At 56.2% G+C, this 12,712-nt stretch overlaps 2 protein-coding genes across 2 annotated transcripts; one reads left to right on the top strand and one right to left on the bottom strand.

The window, feature by feature from the left end:
* Nucleotides 1-735: 735 nt before the first annotated feature.
* On the bottom strand, nt 736-5,084 carry Tmem151a (transmembrane protein 151A). The gene is made up of 3 exons (XM_059253880.1): nt 4,936-5,084; nt 4,094-4,151; nt 736-3,087 (listed from the first exon to the last, which is right to left on the bottom strand). The coding sequence occupies exons 1-3, from the start codon at nt 5,082-5,084 to the stop codon at nt 1,756-1,758; spliced, it is 1,539 nt and encodes a 512-aa protein (XP_059109863.1). The 3' UTR covers nt 736-1,755.
* A 3,570-nt stretch (nt 5,085-8,654) lies between these two features.
* On the top strand, nt 8,655-12,389 carry Yif1a (Yip1 interacting factor homolog A, membrane trafficking protein). The gene is made up of 8 exons (XM_059248981.1): nt 8,655-8,908; nt 9,538-9,749; nt 9,877-9,981; nt 10,109-10,187; nt 11,262-11,319; nt 11,478-11,633; nt 12,010-12,103; nt 12,187-12,389. The coding sequence occupies exons 1-8, from the start codon at nt 8,878-8,880 to the stop codon at nt 12,331-12,333; spliced, it is 882 nt and encodes a 293-aa protein (XP_059104964.1). The 5' UTR covers nt 8,655-8,877; the 3' UTR covers nt 12,334-12,389.
* Nucleotides 12,390-12,712: the final 323 nt, after the last annotated feature.

The raw sequence follows: 12,712 nt of genomic DNA, 5'->3' as shown, positions 1-12,712 counted from the left end.
CTTCGTGTAAAGCCCTGCCTTTTCCCTTCTCAGCCATGGCTCCAGTTTGTCCCAGTTTAAACACAGACTCCGGTGTTTGGTCTAGAGCCATGGGTCTTTGCTTCTCCTTCCCCATGCCACTCAGTGCTAGGTTCTGGGGAATCGATTGCACCGTGCTTCTCCCCCAGCACACCTGCACAGTAGCTGTCCCGGACAACTGTACATACAATGTTGATACTTTGCCCAAATGATTTCCTGTGCCCCATCCCCAAGAGTGAGGCCCTTCCTTTGTTCTTTATTCTTTAGACCCCAATCTGGCTTGCCTGGTTCCAGCTTTGTGACCCCCAACCTGCCCAGGATCCATTGCCCCAGACTGAGCAGTAGCCACAAAAGGAACTGTATTTGGTCACAGGCCACAGTTTTCTCCCCACAGTGGGAACCAGACATCACTCCCTTAGTCCTCTGCATGCCCAGCCGATCTGCAATTGCCACCTGGCTGGAAGAGGAGTCTCTTGGGACAATTCTAATATGTAGTCAGGTTCCAGTATTGGGGTTAGTGCAGTCAGCTATGCAGGGTATCCTGAGTCTCAGAGGCCCTGGGTGAGGCAGGAAGGTTCCCACTCTGTTTATCTGGATGTTAGAAGCTACCTCTGAGTCTCCTCCCTGAACCCACCACTGCCCCTGACCCATCACCCAGGAATGCACGTGTGAAACCTTTCCTGTTTCATAACTTTATTTAATTTTCTCTGTCTCTTCCCTCCCCCGCCAGCCCTTGGGAGGGGGTGGAATCCCCACTTGGAAGGGAAGGGACCATTCTGTTCTCCCTAGGAAGGAAGAGTGTCCCCTGGACAGGCTCCACGGATGGAAGAAGCAGGGGCCTTCAAGACAAGGCCAGGGCATCGTCCAAGGGGCTGTGACCAGGGCGGAGCCCCTCGGATGCCCTGTGGTCCTACATCCTGTGGATCACCTAGAAGGTGAAGAGCAGAGAGGCCTGGGGGAATGGTGGAGACAAGGCTGGGGTACTGTGTGGCTGACAGAGACAGATATGAATTTTAGGATGCTGGGGCTGGTTGTGATGAGGCTTGGAGTTGGGAACCCTGGGTCACAAGGGAAGCTGGATGGAGTGAGGGTGCAGCAAGAACCAGGAGACCAAGGTGAGGGCAAGAGGGCAAGTCTGTGCTCTGAGAATTGGGCTCTGTGGAGAAACTGCACCTTAGGGTCGGGGGACCAACAGGGCACTTGCCCTGAGCAGAGAGGCCGGAGGGCAGGTGAGAGGAATGGGGCAGAGGAGGAAGAGAACTCTGGTGGGCAGGGGACCAAGCTGCTGGGGGGCCACAGCCAGCTGTTCAGCTTCAGGACAGCCATCCCAGTTGGGCATGGCCCTAGTCCACCAGTTTGTGCTTCTATGTTGCTGGAGGGCTCCCCATGTAGCTCAGCCATGGCAGAGAGGCAGGCAGCTTTGCCCAGGTTTCCTCCCCATCCCAGTCTTTCTGGATGCTTCTTTCCCTGCCCAGCATCATCTGCTATCACAGGGGACCGCGGTGATGGTTGGGGGAGCCATGCTGGGGACAGATCACAGACTCAACTTAGGTGGCATTGACTTCCCCCTCAAAGGACCACAAGTCACTACATTAAGAATCCCACCCAACTCCCCCCGCCCCCTTGTGCATGGCTGGTCTGTTTTCTTTCCTGTGTTTGACAATTATTCAGACATCCAAGCCCACGGTGAGATGCTGAGGAGAGAGGGGTGGTCTGGGGCTGTAGGGGGCAGGTGTCTCAGAGTGCACCCTGCCCATCTCCCCGGCAGCCGCTGTCCCCGTGGACAATGAGCACCGGGAAGTAAAGGGCATCCTCATAGCATGGAGGACTTTCCAGAGGCTCAGTGTCCTCCCCTCTGCGTCCCAGGGGACCTCCACTCAAGCTGCGGAAGACCCCTGGGGTGGCCCGGCCCCCGGCCCCCAGGGAGAGGCGACTGCGGCTGAAGGGCAGGCGAGGCCCACTGGGCCGGGCGGGAGGCAGGGAGTTGCTGCTGACTGAGCGGCGGCAGCGTTGGCAGCCTCGCAGGTAGGCCCCAGAGCCGGCACCCATGACCACAGCCTCCGAGTAGCTGGGCACCAGCTGCCGATTGGAGCAGATGTGCCATTCAAGCTCTGTGAAGTCCACGGTGGCCACTCGAGAGAGTGGCGGCCCGCTGGGCACAGCCCCTGGGGGCGGTGAGCTGGCACCGAAAAGCTTCTCCACCTGGTAGTGTACGTGAGCTGTCCCATAGGCTGCCACCACGCGCAGTGGCCAGGACAGCGTAGCCGCAGACACCAGCCAGAAGACCCAGGCTCGGGCGTACCAGGGCGGGCTGCGGGGGTCTGCGAAGACCATGAGGGACTCACGGAAGTCCACGTCCTTCAGATGCATGCCCTCGCGGGCCTCCAGGTAGTCATCCAGGCCCTCGTTGGCACTGAAGAAGCGGGCCCTCTGCGTGAGGTACGAGGCCTCGGCCTCAGCGCTGCCGAAACTGAAGCACTTGGTGAAACGCAGCCGTGTGGCCGCGTGGTCTGCCAGGCCCACGAGCTCCTTAGAGACGTCACGGACACCATGTGCACTGTAGTCGAATTCGCCCCGAGCTGTGCGACTGTCCGCCCTCTCATGGTAGACCTGTGTGGTGGTGTAGGCATCGCCATTGCGGTAGCGGGTGATCTGGCGTGTGCGGCGCACATAGTGGTAGCTGGTGGCCTTCCACCAGACACAGGGCGGAGCCTGCTGCAACCGGTGGATCAGGGCAAGCACGGTGTTGGCATCGGTGCGAGGCGCCTGGCATGACCGCACATGACAGTGCCAGCACTCTGCCAGGTAGAGGAGGTAGAGGAGGGAGACGAAGGCCAGTGGGATGTACAGGTAGCCATCAGAGCAGGGACTGGCTGGGTAGGTGGGCGGTGGACCGCCAGCCCCACGGGCCAAAGCTGCCTCAGGCCCCAGGACCAGGCGGGGCACAGTGGCCAGGCGACACCAGGCCACCACAGCCCCACAGGCATGGATGAGCAGCGTGAGGAGCAGGCACTTCCAGTGAGACTCTCGACACAGAGAGCCTCCCAGGGACTGCTTCAGGGGTCGCTGCTGCAGGGTGGGCAGAGAAAGGAGAGGCACACGTCAGAGCAGAACCCCTGGTGTCAAGGAGGTATCCTAGGACCCACTTTACAGAAGAAACTGAGGCTTCTAATGATTGAGCTAGTCTGCAGCAAACCTCAGGCGGCAAACCTTGTCTCTCTGCTTCAGCTTGCCTTCCCTTCCCTGTGCCTTGCTGTTTCTTAGTCAGAAACCCCCCTACCCACCTAAGAGCGTAACAGAGAAGAAATGTTCCCTGTCCGGGACTACTGAGAAATCTGACTTCTGATAGTTCCTGATCTGTCTCTGTCTAATTTGCTGTGTGCATTTGGCCACATTTTTACCCTCTCTGGGTCTGGATTTTGGTCCTGGTGATCTGGGAAACTGATGTGGCAGGGAGCGGGGCGGGGTGTGTGTGTGTGTGTGTGTGTGTGTGTGTGTGTGTGTGTGTGTGTATGTGTGTGTGTGTGTGTGTGTGTGTGTGTGTGTGTGTGAGAGAGAGAGAGAGAGAGAGAGAGAGAGAGAGAGAGAGAGAGAGAGAGAAGTGGACTACGGAGACAGCTATAGACAGCTTTGGGGTGCCAGCTCCTCTACTCACTGTGGCTTGGGCAGACCTCCCCTCTACGGTAGCACTGTTCCCTCATTCATACATCTGGTTGGTGAAGATTCATAGAGATCACATATGGGAATTTGTTAGCATAGGGTCTAGCCCTGGGAATAAACACTTTTGCTGCTACCCTGGGACTCCCACTGGTCCCTTGTTCCACTAGGGATGGCAGGAGACTTGGGAGAGGCTGTTAAGTGAGAGAGAGAGAGAGAGAGAGAGAGAGAGAGAGAGAGAGAGAGAGAGAGAGACTGGGGAATGGGGGAGGTGTGAGTCTCAGGGCTAGGAGCAGATGGAGGGCCACCCTTCACTCTCAATCTGTGTGCTGAGGGAAGAGATAGGACACAAGTTGGCCACCACAGACGACTTCTTGACCCAAGGGCTCAGCACATCTTCCATGCCTGGTAGGGTTACCAGCCTGGCCACTTCAGGTCTGGTGTCAATAGACAGGGAAGGGAAAGAGGAAGGGGAACTGGGAGAGAAGAGGTGGAAAGTGTAGAGGTAGGATTCTGGGCAATGGCACCTACTCAGCCCCACCATGCCTTGAGAGGTCCAACAGGAGAGGGACTGCCCTCAGTCCCATCCAGGGCAGGCTGCTCCCATTTGTATCAAATTTATAGGTGCATTCTGCCACCCAGACCTGTACCAGCCAGGTGCACACGCCCACTCATCCACACCCCAAACACATGCTCATCATAGGCCCACCCACCACAAAGGAACACCAGCCCTCATCCAAGAAAAAACAGACCCTTGCGCAAGCCTCACGGCCATAGCAAAGAATACTCAGACACTAGACCACTTCACCACGGGACACACATGCACATACATGTTACACACTGGCACCCAGACACTAAGACCCTCACCTGACCACAGTGCACATCTACCCCCACCCTATAGCAACCTGACACCCACAACCCACACTTAGCCACACACTAAAAAGGCACAGCATGAAATCATACACACCCACACTCTTGGGTGAAGACCCAAGGCAAGGAATTCACCAGAGCCTCCTCACCTGACTACAGGGTATATATATATATGTCCCTACTGAAGATGCAGGGAACACACAATCGCAATTCCTTCTCGCACACACACCACACACACAAGCACGTTATATCCACTCACACACACAGACCACTCACCACCCTGTTTTCCACACTACCATCTCTCATCCTACACTTGGCCCATCCTCCTAGTCAGAGCGAGGAGGGGCTCTGGGGATCTCAACCACTGGAGTGAACCCTGGGTCCTCTCACCTGGGGGTGGGGAAGAGAAGGGTATCGGCAGCCGCTCCCTTCTCTTCCTTTTTCCCTCCCCCACCCCCAGTCCGTGCCACAGCTACTGCATTGCAGGCACCGCCCGACACCTCGTGAGCAGCTGGGCTGGACTGGGGGCCTGACCCCATGGCCCTGGCAGTCGGGGAAAGCATCCCAAGCTGCGCTATGGAACAGGGACGCGTGGGGGCCACAAGCGCTGACGTCACAGGGCCGGAGAGAATGATTGAGGGGGCGCCGAGGGCCCAGGTCTCCCCTACATTCCTGCTCAACCATTCCTGCCCTGACCTACGCGGACCCCGAAGCGGCGACCCCAGCCAGAACGCTGTCTCCCCAATGACGTCATTGCTGGAGGGTCTCCGGGACTTTGCTCCTCCATCCCTGTCTGGGGTTCGCCCCTCCACTTGTCCCCTACGCCTCTCTCCAACCCTGGCTCGGTCCCCACCACACGCCGCCGGTACCTCCTCCCGCAGCGGCTCGCTGTCCGGAATGAGTGCGGGCACCTCCCCGCAGTCGCCACCTTCGCCCTCCGGCATGGTGTCCTGGCTGCTCCGGCTGCCGGGCCCGGGCCCCGGGCATGATAAGCGGTGGGGCGCGGAGGGCTGCGGCGCTGCCCCGAGGGGCGTCCGCTTGGCTCGGCGGCCGCTCAAGAGTGCGCCAAGCCCAGCCCGAGCACAGCCCGAGCGCGGCGGCGTTGGCGGCCGCGGTGCCCGGCGCCCCGCCCTCCGCTGACCCCGCCCCCGCGGCACCGGCGGCGCCGCTGGCTGCGCCTGGCACCGCGGGCGCCCCCCGCCTCTGGGAAGCCCAGTCTGGACGGACGGACGGACGCCTGGCTTCTCGGGGGCCGAGCTCGCGCTTGCGACCTTGGACGAGTCCTTGCTCTATGGCGCCCGAGTCTCCCCAGCTGTGGAATGAGGCGGGTGATTCTGCAGGTGGGTGGGCGCCCTCCGGACCCCTCTCTTAGGGATGGACCCGGCTCTAAGCCCACCCAGACTCTACCCCAGAAGGGAAAGACTAGTCTCATTCGCTGGGCTCTGCTTAAGGTTGGCGGGCTGGAGCTAGGGCACCAGGAACCCTATAGGCTACACGACCTTTGGCCAGCACGTTCCACCCCTAAACTCAGCTTTTCTGTCTGAGAAACGGAGATAGAAAAGTGTTGGATTAATTTATTAGCCTTCTCAGGCCAGGCAGGGGAGTAGGTTCTGCCCTGAATGGGACAGCCTTTTCGCAGATGCATAAGGCCCCAGTACTGCTCCTTAGCTCTCAGTGGGCTGGGTTCCTCACATTCAGGCTTGGGTCTGGACCTTGTCCCCAAACTAGGTAATTAGTGGAAAGGACAAAGGGAGTTGCAACGCTAGGTGGGCTGTTCATGATATGTTTGAACAAATGGCAACTCCGAGGTTATTTGCTTGAACATTAAAAGATGATGTAACCGATATAAAGGACTGTTTTTGTCCTTGTGTTTACTATTTATTTATTTAATTTTTTTGAGACTTGGTTTCTCTGTATAGCTCTGGCTGTCCTGGAACTTGCTCTGTAGACCAGGCTGGCCTCGAACTCAAGAGATTCACCTGTCTCTGCCTCCTGAGTGCTGGGATTAGAGGTGTGCGCCACCATCACCGGATTTATTTATTTATTTATTCATTTATTTATTTATTTATTTATTTTTTTGGTTTTTCGAGACAGGGTTTCTCTGTGTAGCTTTGCGCCTTTCCTGGAACTCACTTGGTAGCCCAGGCTGGCCTCGAACTCACAGAGATCCGCCTGGCTCTGCCTCCCGAGTGCTGGGATTAAAGGCGTGCGCCACCACCGCCCGGCCCGGATTTATTTTTTATTCATTTATTTTGTGTTTACTTTTTAAATTTTTAATTTGTCTGTATGGGTGTTCTGCCTGTATGTATGTTTGTACACCACATGAATGCAGTGCCCATGGAGGCCAAAAGAAGGTGTTAGATCTCCTGGAACTGGAGTTACAGATGACTGTGAGCTGCCATGGGATGATGGGAATCCAACCCAAGTCTTCTGGAAGAGCAAACAGTGCTCTTAGCTGCTGAGCCATCTCTCCGACTGCCCCCATTCGTTTACTTATTTATTGGGCACAGATGTTTGCCGTGATCTTCCATGTGTAATTAGTGTGCTTGGGCACTAGCAGGACATAGATGGATGTGGAGAATGGTATAGTCCCTGTCCTCATGGAAGCTATCCAGGGAAAAGTAGGGGTTCAGAACCCAGACCCTGGCCTCCACTCTGGCCAAGGTCAGGCCTCTGTTCCCTTTGTCCCTCTGTAAGAGCTAAAGTGACCCCTCCATTTAAAATGTAACTACATTTTAAATTTATTTATTTTGTGTATGTCTCTCTGGGTGGGATGCATCTGAAGGGGTGCACTTTACCCACAGTGCAAGTGTGCAAGTCAGAGGACGACCTTCGGGAGTTGGTTCTTTTCCCACGATGTGGGGCCTGGAAATTGAATTTAGGTCCTCGGGATTGGCAGCCTGCTGAACCATCTCACAAGCGACTCTTAAAAGCTCTGAACGAATTGATGGGAAGGGAAAGGGCATCCCAGGTGGAGGAGCAAACGCAGCGGTTGGACCCTCATGGGCTGAGTTTGGGGAGCAGGAAGGTCTCACCCTATGTAACCGAACTCTAAGTAGCTAATCAACTGCAAGTATCAGAGAGTGTGTCACGCTCTCTGGAGGACAGAGTCTGTGAGGAGAGACCCTTGAAGACTGTCTCCCGTGAGGGTGGGCGTGGTTACAACCTGGGTGGGAAGAAAAGAGTCTGGGAGACTAGGAGTGAGGCCTAAGAGCCTCACTGAGATCACAGGACTGATAATGACTAAGGAGTGGTAATGACTAAGGATTTTCGACTGCACCTTCAGGAGACAGATCAGCACACTTCTGCCTCCCAAGTCCACCGGACCACTGGAGAAAGCAACGGGACAAGGCCCAGTGTGTATTCCTGCCCCATGTATACCACCAGATCTCTGGAATTTCGGATCTTCTGGGGCTCACTTTCTGTCCCCTGCCCCGTGCGTGCGTGCATGTGTGTGTGTGTGTGTGTGTGTGTTTGTGTGTTGTTTTTTTTTTGTGTGTGTGTATAGTGTGTACATGTGCGCGCGCGCGTGTAATGTATTGAGCGCGATCCCAAACCCTCCCAGCAAAGACCCTAGCTGGTGAACAGGATAGCGGCGGACGCTAAAGGGCATTTTCAGCACCGGCTGACGGACAGCACCTGCTCGGAAAGGAGTGGGAGGCCGGAGGAGGAGTCAGCGCTTTAGGGCTCTAGACTGCGCTGTCACTCGCCTGGTGTGGGCAACAACACCACATTCTAGCCGGCCGGGGCTCCGCTACAAGACTGAGTGAACCGGAGGAAAGAGAGCACAAGACGGAGGGCAAGGATCGGTCAGAGCTTGACCGACCGCCACATTCCTCCTGGAATGCGTTGCGGCGAAGTCGGCTCTGTACCTTAACTAGCTGTGTCCGTCCGGAGCTGTCTTGCTACCGGCGTAGTCGTGGCAAGGAGCGTCAAGCGCCTCTCGGCGCAGACGCGGAACTAAGTTACAAATCCTTCCCCCCTATTGGCTGGTCGTGCCGCGATTTAACCAGCCTCCTACTCAATCGGAGAGCGCCTTGAATAGCTCCGCCCCCTATCTATCGGAAGTTGACGATGTCCAAATCCGATTGGGCGAAGGCTCACCAGTAGCCAATTGGGAGTGTGGAGGGGGAGAACCAGCTCCTCCGAAAAGCCTATGGTAGACAGCGGAGTGTGACGCCACGGACATGGCGCCGCGATCCGCCAGCCCTGGGACGTGTCGGGCTGTCGGGTAACTTCGGTCAGTGCTGGGCGAGAGAAGCAGCTGTTTCAGGTCGTGTTGTACCCCCGACTCAGCGCAGCCAGCCCTTGGGTAGAGCGATCATCTTGGCCATGGCTTATCACTCGGGATACGGAGCCCACGGTGCGTGAAGACTGGGGAGGGCGGGGCGCGGCCTGGCAGCAGGGCGCCAAATCCCCTGCGGGACCCACTCTCCGGGAGGGAGAGGGCCTGCGGTGACTGCTGCCCAGGGCGGGGAGTGTCTCTCGGGTTCCTGCCCTGCCACACTACAGCGTGTCCTGGACTTCGCCCTTGCTGGCCAGTCCTGAGATTAGGCGGCGATAGCACAACTGGAATCCCCAAGTCTGATCCTGCTTGAATCGACTTCGCCTCCAGAACTTCGTTTCTCTATTACAACTCTGGCAACCTTCCTGACCACTGTCCCGGGACTCCGAGTAGCCAGTGTTGCCTTTTCTACACGTATTAAGGGATGTCTTACCGGTGACCGTACTCAAGCAAACAACTGCTCACTTTCTAGTATTCAGGGATCATCTCCCTTGAGACTTCCCAGAAATCACAAGTGGACAGACACTTCAAGGCGCGCCTCCCCCCAAAAGAATAGGAGATCTTTCTTAAAACGCGTCCTGACTTTTCCTCAGCAGCTGTTTGGTGTCCCAGGACCTATGCACAGCTTCTCAGCCCGGGGAAGGGACAATGATTTGGGTCCTTGCTCTGTATTTCTGATACCTACTTTGGTATTCCCACACCTGCAGGTTCCAAGCACAGGACCCGGGCAGCTCCAGATCCTCCTCCGCTCTTCGATGACACAAGTGGTGGCTATTCCAGCCAGCCAGGTGGATACCCAGCCCCAGCAGCTGATGTAGCCTTCAGTGTCAACCACCTGCTTGGAGACCCAGTGGCCAATATGGCTATGGCCTATGGCAGCTCCATAGCATCCCAAGGGAAGGACATAGTGCACAAAGAGGTGTGGCTTGTGCTCAGGGAAAGGGTGACAGGGTTTCTGGCTAGGGCTGGGGTGTCACAGGATCCCACTTGACTCCCCAAGCAGCCTTAGGAAGGACACGTGCACAGTCTTCTTTCTCCACTTCCAGCTGCACCGCTTTGTCTCTGTGAACAAACTCAAGTATTTTTTTGCTGTGGACACAGCCTATGTAGCCAAGAAGCTAGGACTATTGGTCTTCCCCTACACACATCAGGTGAGCGTCCTTCCAGGTGAGCTGGCATGCCTCTCCCCACTTTCGGGAAACCTGATCCTCAGACCTCAACCCCTTTCTTCCTCTTTTTTTCCTCTGCTCCTGCTTACCGGACCCCTGCCACTGCCAGAACTGGAAAATGCAATACAGTCATGATGTGCCTCTGCCCCCACGGAAAGACCTCAATGCTCCTGACCTCTATATCCCCAGTGAGTCTCTGATGTGGGCTTGGGGACGCAAGGGTACTTGTGCCCTGAAGCATCGTTAGGAAAAAGGAGACTCAAGTAACGACCCAGCATCCATTTCTGGTGCTTTTCATGTGTGACTGTTAACAGACACCAGATTGACAGGGTGACCGGTAGGAAACTTCCTGAATGTGACCTTGATGTTTCCATAACCTTCCTGCCTTTTAATTTGGACCCTGTCTCTCTCCAGCCTGGAGCACTGGGTTTTTACTTGGCTCAGCAGCTTCTAGCTGTAGGACTTTAGGCTGGTTCTTTCCGCCTTTAGTAAGACCAACAATGGCTTCTACCTCAGAGAATTGTTGTGGAGAGCCAGGGAGATGGTATGTGCTGAGCATTCCCCCTGGCGTGAAGGAGACACACCTCACCATAAATGCTAGCTGCTGTTCCCATTACAGCCCTGTCCTCTGAGGCCTGCTCCAGCATCCCCCCTTCTAGGAAGCCTAACTGCTGGAGCAAATGCTTCCTTCTGGATCCTCATGGCTGCCTGTCTCCACGGCACTTATCAGGCTAGCTACATAGCCTCTGCACCTCACTCTCCTCTGTCCTGTCTGCTCATCAGGGTCAGGCCCAGAGGACACACACAAGGAGAGCAGATATGCTAGGGCAGAGGGCAGAGCTGTCCAGAGGAGCTGCCGGGAAGGGCAGCCGCTGAGGTTGTTCCATCCCTGATCCTCTCCTGACCCGTGTTACAAAGCTAGTACTGTCATCCTGTGTCATATGTTGAAGCCACGGCTCCCGGGACTTAACTCTCCCATAGTTCGCAGGTGGCAATGCTGTGCCCTCTGGTGGCCACGTCAATAAGAGGGAAGGTGATAGCTTATGGTCCTGGGAGGTCCAGGGGTGTTCAGCTGGAGGGGGTGGGTAGTCAGAGAGGTGCATTGGGACAGGACATTGGAGAGCTGAATGTGAAGGGTGAGCCATGTTGGGATATGCAGGGAGGGAAGTCTGGGAGAAGCTAGAATATCAGTGGACTTGAATGCCTAATGAGGGGTTTTGGGTGAGGAAGCCACACTGACTACATCCTTTCCTCTCTGGCAGCCATGGCCTTCATCACATATGTGCTGCTGGCTGGGATGGCACTGGGCATTCAGAAAAGGTTGGTGCTGACGCTTTATTCTCCCTTCTGGCTTATCTCCCTTCCTCTATAGGGAATGTGTGTTGGGTCCGGTGCCGGGTCTCAGCTCACTCTTAGCCTCTCACCTTACACCTGCTACAGGATGGCTCATTCTGACCTACCTTCTCCCATGGCTGCAGGTTCTCCCCAGAGGTGCTGGGCCTGTGTGCAAGCACAGCTCTGGTATGGGTGTTAATGGAGGTGCTGGCCCTGCTCCTGGGCCTCTACCTGGCCACCGTACACAGTGAGCTCAGTACCTTCCACCTCCTGGCCTACAGCGGTTACAAATACGTTGGGTGAGTTCCTGTGGGCTGAGAGGAGCTTGGAGGGTCTGGGACCACAGCCTCAGCCTGTGTAGCTGCAGCCTCTACTGTGATACTGGAGATGCTTCTACCCCATTTCAACCCCCAGCTCTACTCCACCAGTCTCTTGGAGCTAGTGACTTGAAAGAGGTTGAGGATTTGTGAGTTATCTTGGGGAGCCCAAGGAAGAGAAAGGGATTTCAGGTCCTGGGGCTGAGTCCTGAACCTTGCAGATCCATTCAGAGTCTGGTTCCTTGTAGGGACAGCCTGGTGTCATGGGTCATAGTGTTGGGTGGCTCTAGGCCCTGGTGGATAGGGCCAGTCTCAGGCTTGGGCCTTGGGGATCACCAGTCCATTCCTGCACCCCCAGGATGATCCTCAGTGTGCTCACAGGGCTGCTCTTCGGCAGTGATGGCTACTACGTGGCCCTGGCCTGGACGTCATCTGCGCTTATGTACTTCATTGTGAGTGTGGGGTGATCCCTCTCCTCCGCTGGGTCAGCTCTGGGACACATTCCCCTCCTGGCCTCAGCACTCCTTTCTTCTAGGTGCGTTCTTTGCGGACTGCAGCCTTGGGCCCTGACAGCATGGGGGGGCCAGCCCCTCGGCAGCGTCTCCAGCTCTACCTGACCCTGGGAGCAGCTGCTTTCCAGCCCCTCATCATATACTGGCTGACCTTCCACCTGGTCCGGTGATCCCTGGGCCCAGGTGGCACTGATTTTTCCATACATTGAAGATTTGGTTTCCTTGACTTGGTTTGACCCTGGTTCCTGGGGCCCGAGGGGAAGCCACGGACACCTCTGGGCCTCTGCTTTGTCCAGGGGACTCAGCTTGGGGCTGTTTAGGAGAAGGGTAGGTAGGTCCAAGGAGAGCATCCTGGAGGTGACTTTTATACTGCCTTGAAAAACAGCTGGAAGGATTGTATTAGACACATCAGGAAAGGGTGTGTGTGTGTGTGTGTGTGTGTGTGTGTGTGTGTGTGTGTGTAAGAATGGCTGCCAAGGAGACCTCCAAGGCCTCAGATACATCCGAGAGAAGCCTGGGGCTAGTAGGGTGAGTTTCAGTGTGCTGGGG

This window comes from Peromyscus eremicus, chromosome 1, assembly GCF_949786415.1.
Source record: "Peromyscus eremicus chromosome 1, PerEre_H2_v1, whole genome shotgun sequence".
In the NCBI taxonomy this organism is placed as follows: Eukaryota; Metazoa; Chordata; class Mammalia; order Rodentia; family Cricetidae; genus Peromyscus; species Peromyscus eremicus.
The sequence above is the reverse complement of the archived record's forward strand: the minus strand, read 5'-3'. Positions and strand labels throughout refer to the sequence as shown.

Bases quoted from the DNA above. Each gene is read 5' to 3' on its own strand.
- Yif1a (XM_059248981.1), top strand. From the start codon at position 8,878: ATGGCTTATCACTCGGGATACGGAGCCCACG. The intron at 10,188-11,261 runs GTGAGTCTCTGA...CCTCTCTGGCAG, and splicing joins TCCTGACCTCTATATCCCCA to CCATGGCCTTCATCACATAT. The intron at 11,634-12,009 runs GTGAGTTCCTGT...CTGCACCCCCAG, and splicing joins AGCGGTTACAAATACGTTGG to GATGATCCTCAGTGTGCTCA.
- Tmem151a (XM_059253880.1), bottom strand. From the start codon at position 5,084: ATGGGGTCAGGCCCCCAGTCCAGCCCAGCTGCTCACGAGGTGTCGGGC. The intron at 4,152-4,935 runs GTGAGAGGACCC...CTTCTCTCCCAG, and splicing joins CTTCTCTTCCCCACCCCCAG to TTCCCCTTCCTCTTTCCCTT. The intron at 3,088-4,093 runs GTAACCCTACCA...CCCACCCTGCAG, and splicing joins GACCTGAAGTGGCCAGGCTG to CAGCGACCCCTGAAGCAGTC.